The sequence below is a fragment of the Pygocentrus nattereri genome, chromosome 26, assembly GCF_015220715.1.
Source record: "Pygocentrus nattereri isolate fPygNat1 chromosome 26, fPygNat1.pri, whole genome shotgun sequence".
Classification (NCBI taxonomy): Eukaryota; Metazoa; Chordata; class Actinopteri; order Characiformes; family Serrasalmidae; genus Pygocentrus; species Pygocentrus nattereri.
The window spans coordinates 20,858,203-20,872,987 of NC_051236.1; the positions used below are offsets into that span (position 1 = coordinate 20,858,203).

The window sequence follows — 14,785 nt, forward strand, 5'->3', positions numbered from 1 at the left end:
TCACTCAAATTTATATGCATGTGAAGGCAGACGACCAAAAACTTTTGGAAATATAGTGTGTGTATGTATATTTTTGAGTCCTAGCAAATGAAGGGCACAAGGAAAAATTTAATGAAAAAACAATAGTGAGAGAGATATTTGATGGTGATTGGTAAGGGTTAAACCTTACGCAAGACTAGGACTGCCCAGTTTACATGAGAGGGAAGAAATTCTGGCACGTACATTACTCTACCAAAGTCACAGAACATTCTTCATTTAATTTCTATTCAAAACGGCCATTAAGGACAGGTTATTCATTTTTAAAGGGGCAGTTTTCATTTTCTGCTTCTCATGATCCAAGCATATACTGATTAGAGTTTGTTGGTGCTCAGAGTTTCTCAGAATATGAATTGTGTCCTAGATTTCATATTTTTATTTAATTTTTTTATTAAATTTTTTTTAGAATTTCATATTTTAGAGTTTAAAACATTTATTTATACTTTTTATTTTGTTATCATATCTCTGTGTTGTAGACTGTGACCACTGGAATGGCTTCAGACACTAAGGAGACAATCTTCAGCATTAGTAAAGCATACATGCAAAACCCAAACGCCATCATCCTCTGTATTCAGGGTGAGTTCTCAACCCCTCAACTGCACCTTCAAGACATACAGAACAATGTGTGTATCACTCTTTGTGGAACCCCCTCTTGTTTTTTCACCTGTCTCTTTCAGATGGCTCAGTAGATGCAGAGCGCAGTATAGTCACTGATCTAGTCAGTCAGATGGACCCACAGGGCAAAAGGACCATTTTTGTTCTGACCAAAGTGGACCTAGCAGAAAAGAATCTAGCTAGTCCAAGCAGAGTAAGTTATTTGTTGTGTGATGTTGTTGTTGTTGTTGTTGTGTTATTTTTTATTTTAATTTTTTTTAACATAGATTAGGTGTATAATTCACTGTTTTAGCCACTAGGTGGAGCTGTGTTATTACTTTAGGTGCTTGTGCTGAGACTTTTGTAGTGTAACCTCTATCTACAGAGCAATAAATTACAAGCTTGCAATTAAGATAATTCAGTTCTTCTTTTCTTGTCTTTGTGTAGATCCAGCAAATAATTGAGGGCAAGCTGTTCCCTATGAAGGCTCTGGGCTACTTTGCTGTCGTGACTGGCAAAGGTAAATTTGGGGGGAGATGGGGGGTATTATTTTCTAGGTATTGTTTTGAATAGGGCCTGTTGAGTTGTCTTTTTTTTCTGTCCCTAGGCAGCAGTAGTGAAAGCATAGAGTCCATCAAGGATTATGAAGAGGATTTCTTTCAAAACTCTAGACTCCTAAGGTGGGACACATTAATTATAGAATTTATTTGCATTCTTTCTGTTTGTTTTAGTTTGTCAGTAAATAATGTGTGCTTGAACTTGTGCAGAGAGGGCATGCTGAAGGCCCACCAAGTAACTACAAAGAACCTGAGTCTGGCGGTATCTGACTGTTTTTGGAAAATGGTACGAGAATCAGTGGAACAGCAAGCAGACGCATTCAAAGGTAAAGGGAACTCGGCTGTCATTTTTACATCGTGCACTTTCTTTAGTTTGATGTACTGTCAGACTGCTGCTTTATTAAAGCTCTTGAAAAGTGAGCTGGTTCTCTGCACTTCAGCACATGTTTATCTCCCTTATTCTCATCTTTGAATTCAGAAACTGAATAAGACTCTGATTTTCTGGGTTGTTGTGTGAGATGGCATAGGCATCAACCCTCTAGAGTCCTAGCTTTAAAATCTTAATAGAAACCAAAACAGCAGCATGACAAACACTTACCTGTTAAACCAAACTCAGCATCAGAATCTCCCAGCCACGAGTTCACCACTGTTCTCCCTAGAGTACCTAGACCCAATTCAGCGCATAGCACAAGCTCCTACCTACCAATTACCTGGCCACTCCCGTTAACGGCGTGCTGCTAGATTTATTGCCTGACGTGGGATGCTTCTCGACCCTTTGTGTGGGCAATCGATTGCAGCCTCTGCGCTGGGGGCCAGCCCGATAACCAGGGCAATTAGCGTCATCTCCATTGTGTGGTCAAGACAGCTGGCCCGTGTGTTCAGGGGACAGGGCCCCCCCAGGGGCCACTTTGACGCTGATACAGAGCACGCCCAGCTCCAGGTGCATTGATCATGGCCACGGTACTAGATCTTGAAGCCCTCCAGGGAGGAGGTAGTATAGAGGGCATACTTAGGAGAAAGTTTTAGAGGTAGTTTCTACTTGCTTTGATGAATTTAGGTACCTGTTCTGTTTTTACACTGGCATATGGCTCAATAGTTTTTAATGCCTTATTTCTCTTGTTTTATGGCTTAAGTATACAAATTTAGGCTATGATTCCACAGTAGTGTTAGAAATTTTAAAGGAACTCAGTGGAGTTCATGCTTGAAAATTACAATACTGGCACACAAAGGTCAAAGAGAATGTACATTTTTAGCTTAAGAGTTCATCAGACGTATACTTAAACTTGTTTCCCTTCACTGAACAGCATCTCGCTTCAATCTGGAGACAGAGTGGAAGAATAACTATCCGCGGTTAAGAGAGCTTGACAGGGTAAGGAGCAGAGCATGATACATGCATGCTAATTAGTGTCTGAGTCACGTCAGTCCTGTTCTACAAAAGCAACAGCGTTACCATTTTAAAGCTTCTCTTCTTATATTCAGCTACTGTTGTTGAATATGTTGTTAACTATAATGAATGATGCAACACCAAACAGAGCTTAAGTTGAAGTAAAATATGATCTGATTTTCTGTTCCACAGAATGAGCTCTTTGAAAAGGCCAAGAACGAGATCTTGGATGAGGTAATCAGCCTGAGCCAAGTTACACCAAAACACTGGCAAGTTCTTTCTCATATTTGTTTTCTTATTTGTCTTTTTCACCATGTTCTTAATGTAAATAATAATAGTATCCTGCTTCTATTCAAACTCATACTCTTAGTAAAGCTAAATGTATAGACTGCTGCATTAGTTTCTGCAAACTTCCTCCAATTATGGCACAGTTTTGCTTCTATTTCATATTGCTGTCTTAGAATTGACCCTGCCCTCCATGACTTTACCTGGGGATTCACTCAACCTAATGTCAGGCTTTCTAGCTGCTAGCAGTGTGGAGTTTTAACCCCAAAACCCTAAGGAGCAGACAGAATTGAATAGATCAGATGTTTGCAGAGGGCCCCAGCGAGCACCATCAACGTCTCAGATCAATGATATGATGAATAGCTAGAGGGTGGCTTCTCTAGGCCGCTCTAGTTGGCGGTATTGGAGATATGTGTATTGATATGCCGTAGTCGAACAAAGCAAACAGGAAACTATGAAATATGAGCAGTCCTTTATGATAAATGAGGCCGGTCATCAGCCACAGAATCTCCGCTGTTCGTTTCATTGTCAAAACACTCGCAGTCAAAACATGTTTGAGATGTTTGATGAATATCATACATTTTTCCTTACCAGATTGATGTAGTGAAAAGGTTTTCATATTGTCATTTTCGATGCAAGCCTTTCAACTAACGAACATCTCCATTTAATATGCATGTGTTCTCTTGTGTAAGTTTGAATTTCCTCTCTTGTGGATAATGTAGGGAGTCCATCTTGCAAAAGAAGCTGTGGGAGAGAGTGTCCACACATGTTATTGAGAACATCTACCTGCCTGCTGCTCAGACCATGAACTCAGGCACCTTCAACACCACAGTAGATATTAAGCTCAAGCAGTGGACAGACAAGCAGCTCCCACACAAAGCGCTGGAGGTAATGTAACAGACTGCCATAAGTGGGGACTTTACTCAAGTTTTTATTAATATTCTGAGTGTATAGAATATTCTTTTTGTCTTTTGAAGTATTAGAAGCTTCATAATTTCTTTCAAGTGTATGCCCGTGTCTAAATTTGATCAAATTATTATATACTATTATATAGTAAACAACTTGTGTTAATCACTGTGGCAATCATGTAGCCTCTTTCTGCAGGCCTCTTAGTGGCCACTTCGCCAGCAGAATGGAAATTGATTCATATGTTTAATTAATGTAATCAAGTATAATCTTCTTTGTTATCAGATTAACTAGGACATTGCTGGCTGTCTGTGGAAAATGTTGTTAGCAATGCTAGCAAGCATTGAGGGGGTGAAAGGAGAGGGGTGAAAAGTTCACATCTCTCTGCAAAATGGCCTTGGTGAAATAACTCAAATGAAACCAAAAGTTTTTGTGTCTCTCTCTCTCTCTATAAAATATTTGTGTGTGTGTATATATATGTGTGTGTGTGTGTGTGTGTGTGTGTGTGTGTATACATATATATACATATATATACATACATACATACATATATATATGTGTATATATATATATATATATATATATATATATATATATATATATATATATATATATATATATATATATATATATACACACTCACACACACACACACACACACACACATATATATATATATATATATATATATATATATATATATATATATATATATATATATATATATATTTCCAAAGGTATTCATTCAGAAATCATCACCAAGTGCAATGCAGTGTCGAATATAGTGGTGTAAAGCTCAGCACCACTGGACTCACACTTCTCCATTTGGTAATCCAGTGGATGAGTTTGGGTTTGGCAGTTGCCAGTGTAACGGTATTTGTCTGACTGCATTGTGCCAAGTGTAAAGTTTGGTGAAAGGAATTCTTAATGCTTCAGCAGACCAAGAGATTTTGGACAATTTCATGCTCCCAACTTTGTGGGAACAGTTTGGGGACGGCCCCTTTCTGTTCCAACATGACTGCACACCAGTGCACAAAGCAAGGTCCATAAAGACATGAATGAGTGAGTTTGGGGCGGCACGGTGGCGTGGTGGGTAGCGCTGTCGCCTCACAGCGAGGAGGGCCTGGGTTCGATTCCCTGGCCGGGCGACTGGGGTCCTCTCTGTGTGGAGTTTGTATGTTCTCCCCGTGTCTGCGTGGGTTTCCTCCGGGTTCTCCGGTTTCCTCCCACAGTCCAAAGACATGCAGTCAGGCCAATTGGACATGCTAAATTGCCCCTAGGTGTGAGTGTGTGAGTGACTGTCTGTGTCTGTCTGTCTGTCTGCCCTGCGATGGACTGGCGACCCATCCAGGGTGTATCCTGCCTTCCGCCCGAAGACTGCTGGGATAGGCTCCAGCACCCCCCCGCGACCCTGACGGAGAAGCGGCTTAGAAAATGGATGGATGGATGAGTGAGTTTGGTTTAGACCTGACCTCAACACGATAGAACACCTTTGGGATGAATTTAGAGTGACGATTGCGAACCAGGCCTTCTCATCCAACATCATTGTCTGGCCTCACAAATGCGCTTCTGGAAGGATGATCAAAAATTCCCATGAACAAGCTTATGGAAAGCCTTCCCAGAAGAGGTGAAGCTGTTATAGCTGCAAAGGGAGGGCCGACATCTTATTAAACCCTGTAATGTTTGAGGATGCCTCATGCCTCACAGGTTCTCAGTTGGGTTCAAGTCTGGGGACATACTTGGCTAGTCCATCACCTTTACCTTCTTGGAGGTGTGTTTGGGGTCGTTATCGTGTTGGAAAACTGCCATGCGGCGCAGATTCCGAAGGGAACTTCTTCAGAATGTCACAGTATGTGTTGGAATTCATGTTTCCCTCAGCGCTCATGCAGCCCCATACCATGATGCTACCACCACCTTGCTTGAATGTAGGCAAGAGACAGTTGTCTTGGTACTCCTCACTAGGTCTCCGTCACACATGTTGGACACCATCTGAGCCAAATAAGTTTGTCACAGGACATGGTTCCAGTAATCCATGTTCATGGACTGCTTGTCTTCAGCAAACTGTTTGCGTGCTTTCTTGTGCGTCATCTTCAGAAGAGGTTTCCTTCTAGGATGACGGCCATGCAAACAGAGTTGATGCATTGTGTGGCGTATGGTCTGAGCACTGAACAGGCTGACCTCGCACTTCTTCAACCTCTGCAACAATGCTGGCAGCATCCATGTGTCTCTATTTTTTTAAGCCAACCTTTGCATATGACGATGAAGACGTGGGCTCAGTTTCTTTGGTCGACCCTGGCAAGGCCTGTTCTGAGTGAAACCTGTCCTGGAAAACCGGTGTATGACCTTGGCCACCGTTCAGCTCAGTTTCAGGTTGTTAGCAATCTTCTTATAGCCTCTTCCATCTGTGGAGAGGAATAATTCTATTTCTCACATCCTGAGAGTTATTTGCCATGAGGTGCCAAGTTGAATATCCAGTGGCCAGAGAGAATTGTACCCAAAACACGAAATTTAACAGCCCTGCTCCTTAATCACATCTAGAGCTTTGTAACAAGTCACATGACACCAGGGAGGGACAACGATATAATTGGGCACAATTTGGACGTGTTCAGTGTGAGGTGTACTCACTTGTGTTGCCACATTTAGACATTAATGGCTATGTTGAGTTATTTTCACAGGACAAATCTTTACTGCTATACAAGCTGCACACGGATATAACTTAAAGTAGTCAAAGTTTCATTTCTGTAGTGTTGTCCCATGAAAAGATATAATAAAATATTTGCAGAAATGTGAGGGGAGTACTCACTTTTGTGAGATACTGTGTATGTATGTATGTATGTATGTATATATATATGTATGTGTGTGTGTTGTAATCTCTTGCCACAATATTATGTATTATGACATGTTCTGTTTAATGTAAATTCTTTTTCTTCAAAGTCTTGAGGGTAGCAAGTAGTACCACAATGTCTTGATTGTCTAACCAGCTCCAGATAAGTTAAAATTAAATGCTGTATTTCTTTAATTTCCCTTTTCTTTTCTTGTGCAGGTTGCCTGGGAGACATTGCAGGAAGAGTTTGCCCGTTTCATGGCAGAGTACAAGGGGAAAGATCAGGATGACATCTTTGACAAGCTCAAAGAAGCAGTCAAAGATGAGAGCATTAAGCGACATAAGTGGAATGAAAGGGCCATGGACAGCTTGGTAAACACTTGATACTACTTGTTTACCTGTACTTTGTAGTGATTTAGTCCTGCTTAACTTGATTGAGTTGTTTGAAAGAGTTCCAATACTTGATGTCATTTTTGTGTGTTTGCTGTAGTGGTGTGTAATATGACTAAAATGCAACGCCACAATACTTCAAGACATTTCTTGATGCACAACATGCATCACAGCATTTTTTGATATTTTCTAAGATGAAACGGACAGAACGCTTTTTATTCAGTGTTTCATAAATCCAGTTAAATAGACCCAATTATGCTCTGGTGTAATGAAACATGCAGGTCTTCAGTGTTAATGTACTGATAATATCCATAATATGCTCAGAAAAGTTTGACATTGACATAATTTAGCATGAAATATTGCTATACTATCCCATTTAGTCGGTAGTGTGTTACTAAACCTTGTTAATTTCTTAGTTTCAATACTAACTAAAGGAAATAATTCCACTTCTTCATTGATGCAGAGGGTGATCCAGCACAATGCTCTCGAGGATCGCTCCATCACAGACAAACCTCAGTGGGATGCTGCAATCCAGTTCATGGAGGAGACACTGCAGTCTCGCCTTAAAGACAGTGCGTTCCACACTTTCCAGCTGGCTCACTCAGCCGCATGTTTAGAAAATGTTGTGCTTTATTTTCTGTGCTCTGCTCTTACTTGTACTTAGTTTTGTCACACTTATTTCCCTCCCCAAATGTTCTCTCTCAGCCGAGTCAGTAATAGCAGATATGGTGGGTCCAGACTGGAAGCAGAGATGGATGAGTTGGACGAAACGCACGCCAGAACAGGTTAGAAAGTCTTCTTCCGCAGTCAGCACCTCGGTAGAGCTAGTTTTATTTCTACATTTAACAAAACAGATGTTAATATTATGATTGCCCTCTTTTCCTAGCACATCCGCAATGAAACCAAAAATGAGCTGGAACGTCTACTGAAGCTGCATGAGGACCACACTGCTTATTTGGCCAATGATGAGGTCACCACTGTCCGCAAGAACTTGGAGGCCCGAGGGGTCGAGGTGGACCCTGTGCTGGTCAGTGAGTCCCAGCCACAGAAAATGTGTATTTTCCATTAAACATTATATGTTTGTGTGGTTTATATTTGATATGTGTAGTTTAAGTAGTAAAAAGCTGGATATATTGCTTCAATATGTTTGATTCCTTTCTTGCTTTAGATCAAGGACACATGGCACCAACTTTACCGACGTCACTTTCTGCAGAAGGCCTTGTTTCACTGTAACCTTTGTCGACGAGGCTTTTACTATTATCAGAGACACTTTGTAGACTCAGAGGTAGTAATAAAAGCTTTGCATTAATGTTCTACAGTGCTATTGAACCTGAACCAGAATTATTCTAAACACTTCAAGAACTATGATTTTTTTTCCTTCTTTTCTAGCTTGAGTGCAATGATGTGGTTTTGTTCTGGAGGATTCAGAGGATGTTGGGCATAACAGCAAACACTCTCCGACAACAACTCACCAATACAGAGGGTATGTCTGAGAAATTGGCACTCAGCTATAAGCTTGAAGGCTGGAATTCAGGGCTGAGTGTCTGAGCGGTCTTAAGTAAGGTCTGCTCTTTTCCATATGATGGTTCATCATGGCCTAGATGTTTAGCGGTTTCTGGTTTGCTTTTGTCGACTCCTCAGTGCGGCGCTTGGAGAAGAATGTGAAAGAGGTGCTGGAGGACTTTGGTGAGGACACTGAGAAGAAAGTGCAGCTGATCACTGGCAGGAGAGTTCAGTTGGCTGAAGACCTCAGTAAGTGTATTATAGCATCTCACTTAATTCATCCTCCTTGTGCCCAAAAGCATTTTCCAAAAGTACTTACATTTTTCAAAAGGTAGTAAGTCATATGTCAATCTAGGTCTACAGTCTTCAGCCTTGGGTGCACAACATGACTTTTAAAGTCTTAAAAGATTCCACTTCGCACTAAACTGTGCTTGTGCTTTAAACTCAGTTCATTAAAGAGCTTTGCTGCAAATTTAGTGTCTCGTCGCCATGTTTCATTATTTCCTCGCTGTATTTACTTCTTTCATGTGCCCAGTTTTCATTGGCTGTTGAAGAAATCAATTCAGATGATCATGATGATGGTTGACCAGAATACACTGCTAAATTTCGCCTAGTGCTGATCTAAACAAACATGCTTGATATTCTCTGACTGGTCTGAAGCTCGGTTGGAGACAAAAAAAAATCTGAGTTTGTGCCCCAAGCATACTATTTGATTTCTGCCACGTAGCATAACCCCGGTCTTAGGCTGAGAAGTCTAATGATACTTCATCGTCCTTACACTACATCATTAACATGTGTGTTGCATGTGTGCCACTAGAGGGCAATGATGTTCTGAAAAATAAGGTCATAGTCATTTGCTGCCGATGATGTCAGATTTCACTCTTGCTTGCGGTTTGGCTTTCATATTGCATGACAGGTTATGAAGTTACGACAGGACATGCACCTGCACACTGATTCATATTTGTATTCCTAACTTTGAAAAGTTAGTGTATTTTCCCATGTAATTTGACATTTTCTGTCTACTAGTCGTGAGATTTTAACACCATGTAAATGGCTGCTGTCAGAAGAAAACCTTGCATCTCCATTTTTGTCACTTTTGTTTCTTTCTTTTTTTGTGTTTTTCCCCCATTGAGGCTCGAGTGTTTGCCATTCAGTATGGTAGGGAAAGTGAGAGACTGAGTGAGGGAGAGATATCCTGGCTAAATGCTGCCTGCCGCCTGTCATGTCCATAGCCTTGGTTACTGTTAAACAGCCTGTTGATTAGAGCAGCAATTTACAGAGGCAACGCAGACATGCCCAGACTTGAGGACATGCATACAAGCGCCCCTGACTAGCCAAGTGCCGTTATTACTATGATAACAGAGAGCAAGGTAATGACGCTGCCGCCCAAATTAGAGTGTGCCCAGAGACAGTAAAGACACAGGCAAAGAGCTTCTCTACTCACGCCTATGTTTGGGTAATAAAGAGTGACTCTCTCTTCAGTGATGAATTGCCTGGCTGCTGGAGAGTGGACCATTGTTAAAAGATCTCTTCGAGCATGCAAAGGAAAGGAGAACTCGCTGTTTTACGGAAGAAGCGCTCTCTTTTTCAGGCAGGTTAGCCAAGATATACAACAGTGGGCAGGCCAGGGCTTTAGAGAAGAGGCTGCAGCTGTACAGTTATGCTCATCTCTTTCTTATTTCTGGGTTTCACAACTGGTCCAGTTAGTCAGTTCAACTGCTGAAATGCTTGACGTTTACTTTTAAAACAGAATAATCAGTCACTGATACTAACATTCCACAGTTGGGAATAAATATTTAAATAATATAAACCCAATTTTGTTGCAGATACATGTGTAAATTAATGGTAATACGTTTCTAGTAATGTGCAGCTTCAAGTTTTAAATAATTGAATTTTACTTTGGACATCCATAAAGTTTATCCTCTAAAGGAAAGCAAAAAGGAAACTTTAGATGTGTCCAGAATGAGGTACAGAGTTGTAGTTGATTCTGAAATAACTGAGAAAGCTGTATAGCTTTCAGAATAAAGTTTGGATGAAATTAATACCTAGGATGCCTTGTATTTCAAAAGTGGTCAAAAATTTTGAAATACTGAAAACTGCAAGCATATCCAATATTTCCATTAACATTTTGTAAGTTGTTAATTTAAATTATTAAGATGTAATAGGATAAAATGAATATTTAATGTTTGAAGGGTAGTAGAGGTCTGGTCTTATTACACAAATTAAAATATTTCTCACTTTTTGACAGTACTTTTTTCAACTAATGTACATTTTAAAAAACTGTTAAATAAGTTACTGTTTTTAACTGCTAGGTCAGAAATATAGTTCTTTGTGTTCAGTGATTGGTGGTTCACTTCGGGAGTTAACTGGACCGTGAGTACAATGTTTCACTCCACCTCATGTATCACATGTGATGCGAACGACAATAAAGCCTTATCTTATCTTATCTTATCTTCATAAAAAACAAATTGATGCAGTCGTTAAGAGAAAAAAAAACACTACTAGTGGAAACTGGGCAAACAAAGACGTGCTGGCCAACACAGTGGTCCACCTGTATGGTCCTGCAGAAAGTGTCGTTTCTTGGACCCAGCTGAATTCAAAATCACAGGATGTTGGCTTGTTCTGGCATTGTGGGCATATCTAGTGGTCATTGTGTGTCCTTGGCTCTGCGTTGCTCTCCTCTACTGCTCGGCAGCTTAAAGTGGATTCCTGTGCTTTAAGGCGTGACGTTGCCCAGTGGACAGTCAACACTTAGGAGAAAACACCAGGCTGACCTCCCAAGAAGTGGCCAGTATGCTAATAGAGACATGCTGGGGCATGTGCCTGTGCATCACTGCACTTGTAGTTGCCAAACACAGGGAACATGCTTGCCCTCTTTAGTCTGTGTTAAGAAAAGGTAGTTGACTGTGGATCACTGACTTCCAACGACCTATGATAATGCTTCTAGAACGGACCAGTTTGTGTTGAGTCAGGGCCATGGTAAATGCTTCAGAGCCTTATACACAAACAGCCAGTTTATGTGGCATTTTGTTTATTGATTGTAGGTTTTACCTAAAACCTACAAAGTGGCACTGCTAATGAAGTCTGAGAAACACTTGCCTCTATCACTCTTAGCTAAATAATTCCTACTATTCTAGGACATCTTTTGGTCTTTTTTGTGCTGGCTGACTTCATTTCTCTATGATCCTGAGGGCACTGGAGCTTAAAACTTTGGAGAGCTGCCTAGCTTCCTCTCCTGTGCTCTTCAGAAAACGGGGAGGAATTCCTGGGCCTGCCTGGCCTTGCTGCCTTTCCTGCACAAGGTGGCATCGTGTTCCGTGGTTTTCTGCTGGTTTTGATGTGGGATGTGGGGTGGTGTGCTACAGCTGAGCTGACCTGTCTCCCTCTCTCATGGTTCAGAACATCCACACTCTCTATTGAGTGTCCTCTAGAACAGCGTTCTGAACAGGGGTAGGAAACAAGGGTTGGGCTATGACCAAGTGGACTGAAGAGTAACAACCTGTAGTAGTGCAGTAGATCATATTGTCTTGAATTGTGTGTCAGAATTTTGTTTTGTTATATGATGACTGGCATATTAGCTTGTGAATAGTGTTTGCTTGTGGCTTATATGTAAGCCTGTGGGTAAGATTAGGTTGGGACATATAAAGCACAGTTTTTGTTTCAAATGCTGCACTTATATTGTGTTTAGTGCTTTTATAAACTGAAAAGTGAAACGTTAACATGTTGACAAAGCACAATTTTCCAATGTTATGGTTAAATGTATTGGGTTGAGATTCTTCTATATAGTACTGAATCAAATAATGATTCTTCTGTATCATTACACCACTGGTTCATAGCCTTTCACTGATTTTAAAATGATTAATTATGAAAAGATAAGCCAGGAGGTCTTTAGAAAAACTGCTGTAGTTTGAAAAGTCTTTCTAAATCAGGGTCTAGACAGACAGCAAATCATGTCAGACTTTTTTGGAGATATAATGAACTTGGCGCTCACTCTTTTTCACAGCTATTGAGGTTTGATCCAAATTTCAGCTCCTGTCATGTCATTAGGTGACTGGCAATTAAGACAGGCTTCTCCTAAATGGCTGATATTTTTGGGGCTGATTTTGAGTGTTTTTTTTTTTTTTATAAGTTGAAAAGCTGGAGGAACCCATTACTTCGGGGGTGAAGGCTCACAGAGTGTTTTGCTCCAGTAGACACAGATGAAAATGGGATGGAGGCTGTCTTGGAATGCATTGAGCCCACAAAATTGGGCAGTTTGGGCCATGTCTTGTCTTATCTCAGTTCAGATTGAATTGAGAATTCATTCTTAAGTTCTGGAATGAGATGTTATGTTTGAGAAAGTAGAATTTCTCTTTAGTTACTTTTACTGTGAGAGACGTCTGCCACGTGTTGCCCACCCTGCAAGACCTGACAAGAGAAGATTCCATCATCCAGCAGCTTTGGGGTGGGAAAGAGAGGGTCTGAATCTATCTGGCTCAGGTAATCATCTGTGAGCTGTTGTTACACGCTCCCTGTTCATTTTTTTCCAAGGTGGGCTTTTTCCAAGGGAAAAAGTGATGGCCCCCTTCATAAAGTGAAAGATGTATGGACCGGAGTGGACAGCCTGAGGCTGGGCCAAGGGGTCAAGCACAGCGCGCACACACACACACACACACACACACACACACACACACACACAGAGCAGGCCATGAAGGCTGTTCTTTCCACAGGTGCAGGGAGTTGCGTGTGTGTGTATGACCCCTCTCTCACCTGTCTGCCTGTTTGAAGAGGAGCAGAGGGGGAGGATGGAGGCACTTCCCTTAACAAAGAGAAAAATTCACCCCCTGCGGCTCAGTCTGGTGTTAAGAACGATTTACCTATACTCGCAGGCAGGTAGAGAACTGCTCTAGTTTCACCCCAGGGATTGTATGGAGGTGTTTGTGTTTTTCATGCATTTTCAGGTCAAAAATATATTGAATTTGTTAGAAAACAAGAGCTATCCATGTCTGTCTGAGAAATTTTTTATTAGATATAGGTAATAAGATTTGTTTTGTTTACACATAGCATGTAAATGATTAACTGTTCATTTAATTTTATTGAATTTCCAACACACAACAATTCGTATATGAAGAGGTATTTTTGACTTTCAAGCTGAGCAATGTTTTTTTTTTTTGTACATATTAGGGTACAATAAGCAATTGGATTTGCTACACAGACCTTTTAAAAATGAAGCATGCAGATAGAAATAGTTGTATTCGGAACTGATTTTCGAGAGGACGATGGCACAGCTATAGCTTGTATACCATTGCAAACAGAGATGTGAAAAGTGGACGGAACCAAAGCTACTGGTCATATCATTTTATGTTCATTTTAGTTTGGGCTAGTATTGCATGGTAAATATTACTTTAGAACATTAAGTATTTCATATGTATATTTACATATTTATATTTATAAGTCTATATTCATATTGACAAATTTAATTTTAGTTTTTGGTCACATACACTTGAAAATTTTAGCCCTACAGTTTAAACAAAGCCATACTTTTACTTAGGATGTTTTATTACATTATTTTGGATGTTTACTTTATATATGCTTATGCCTGGCGCTGCCTATCAGTATTATGTTCTATGGTCCATGTAGAGCACACATTTTAATATTTTGATACATTAATACAGAATATAATGTTAAGTTCCATCACCAGCACTCTTGAATTAACACAGCGTACTGATTAGTACTATAATTAATACTGCCACAGGCAGAGGTTCGTAAATGGGTAACAAGCACATTGATATACATGAAATTACATATATTAATGTTATTTGAATTTATTGTTACGTTAATGTTTTTTTTTTCTCTCAAAATAAATACAAAATGACCTTTTTCTTTAAATGTATTTTTTCGGGTGTCTAAAATGTTTATACATTGCAGAGTAAGTGAGTATATTTGTAGAATACATATTAGACCCCATGTAGTGACATTATAAATAAGGTCAAGTCTGTATGCGCGTCTGAATCAGAGGTTGTAGTTGTGTGAGGAGGCTACGTTCAGGCTTGTCACTGTTGCAGGCTGTCTGTGGGTGGGGTGACGGGCAGCGTGTGAGAGAGAGTGGGAGTGTGTGTGAAGCAGAGGGGGAAAGGCGTGCGCCAGAGCAGCTGCATGGCACTGTGCCTTTGGAGCTGTGCCCATGCAGCTAATATGCAACTGCAGGCCCGTCAAGAGGAGCCGGCTTTATGAAAGCTCCTTTTAATTCACCTAATAGACTCAATTCAATTATAGAAGCCCACTGCCTAAACACACTGCTTTATTGCTGTTTTTAGCTTCCACTGA

The 14,785-nt window shown here is 40.5% G+C and overlaps 1 protein-coding gene across 3 annotated transcripts in view; it reads left to right on the plus strand.

The window, feature by feature from the left end:
- opa1 (OPA1 mitochondrial dynamin like GTPase) overlaps positions 1-14,785 on the plus strand; it is a 42,111-nt gene that overhangs the window by 15,128 nt on the left and 12,198 nt on the right. For all 3 annotated transcript variants that reach the window (XM_037534924.1, XM_017721060.2, XM_017721070.2), the window contains 15 exons: positions 513-612; positions 714-844; positions 1,078-1,150; positions 1,238-1,310; positions 1,398-1,513; positions 2,492-2,556; positions 2,764-2,840; positions 3,579-3,744; positions 6,806-6,958; positions 7,440-7,548; positions 7,682-7,761; positions 7,863-8,003; positions 8,145-8,261; positions 8,366-8,459; positions 8,618-8,728. In XM_037534924.1, coding sequence (XP_037390821.1) covers positions 513-612; positions 714-844; positions 1,078-1,150; positions 1,238-1,310; positions 1,398-1,513; positions 2,492-2,556; positions 2,764-2,840; positions 3,579-3,744; positions 6,806-6,958; positions 7,440-7,548; positions 7,682-7,761; positions 7,863-8,003; positions 8,145-8,261; positions 8,366-8,459; positions 8,618-8,728 — 1,606 coding nt within the window. The remainder of the gene's footprint in view (positions 1-512; positions 613-713; positions 845-1,077; positions 1,151-1,237; positions 1,311-1,397; positions 1,514-2,491; positions 2,557-2,763; positions 2,841-3,578; positions 3,745-6,805; positions 6,959-7,439; positions 7,549-7,681; positions 7,762-7,862; positions 8,004-8,144; positions 8,262-8,365; positions 8,460-8,617; positions 8,729-14,785) is intronic.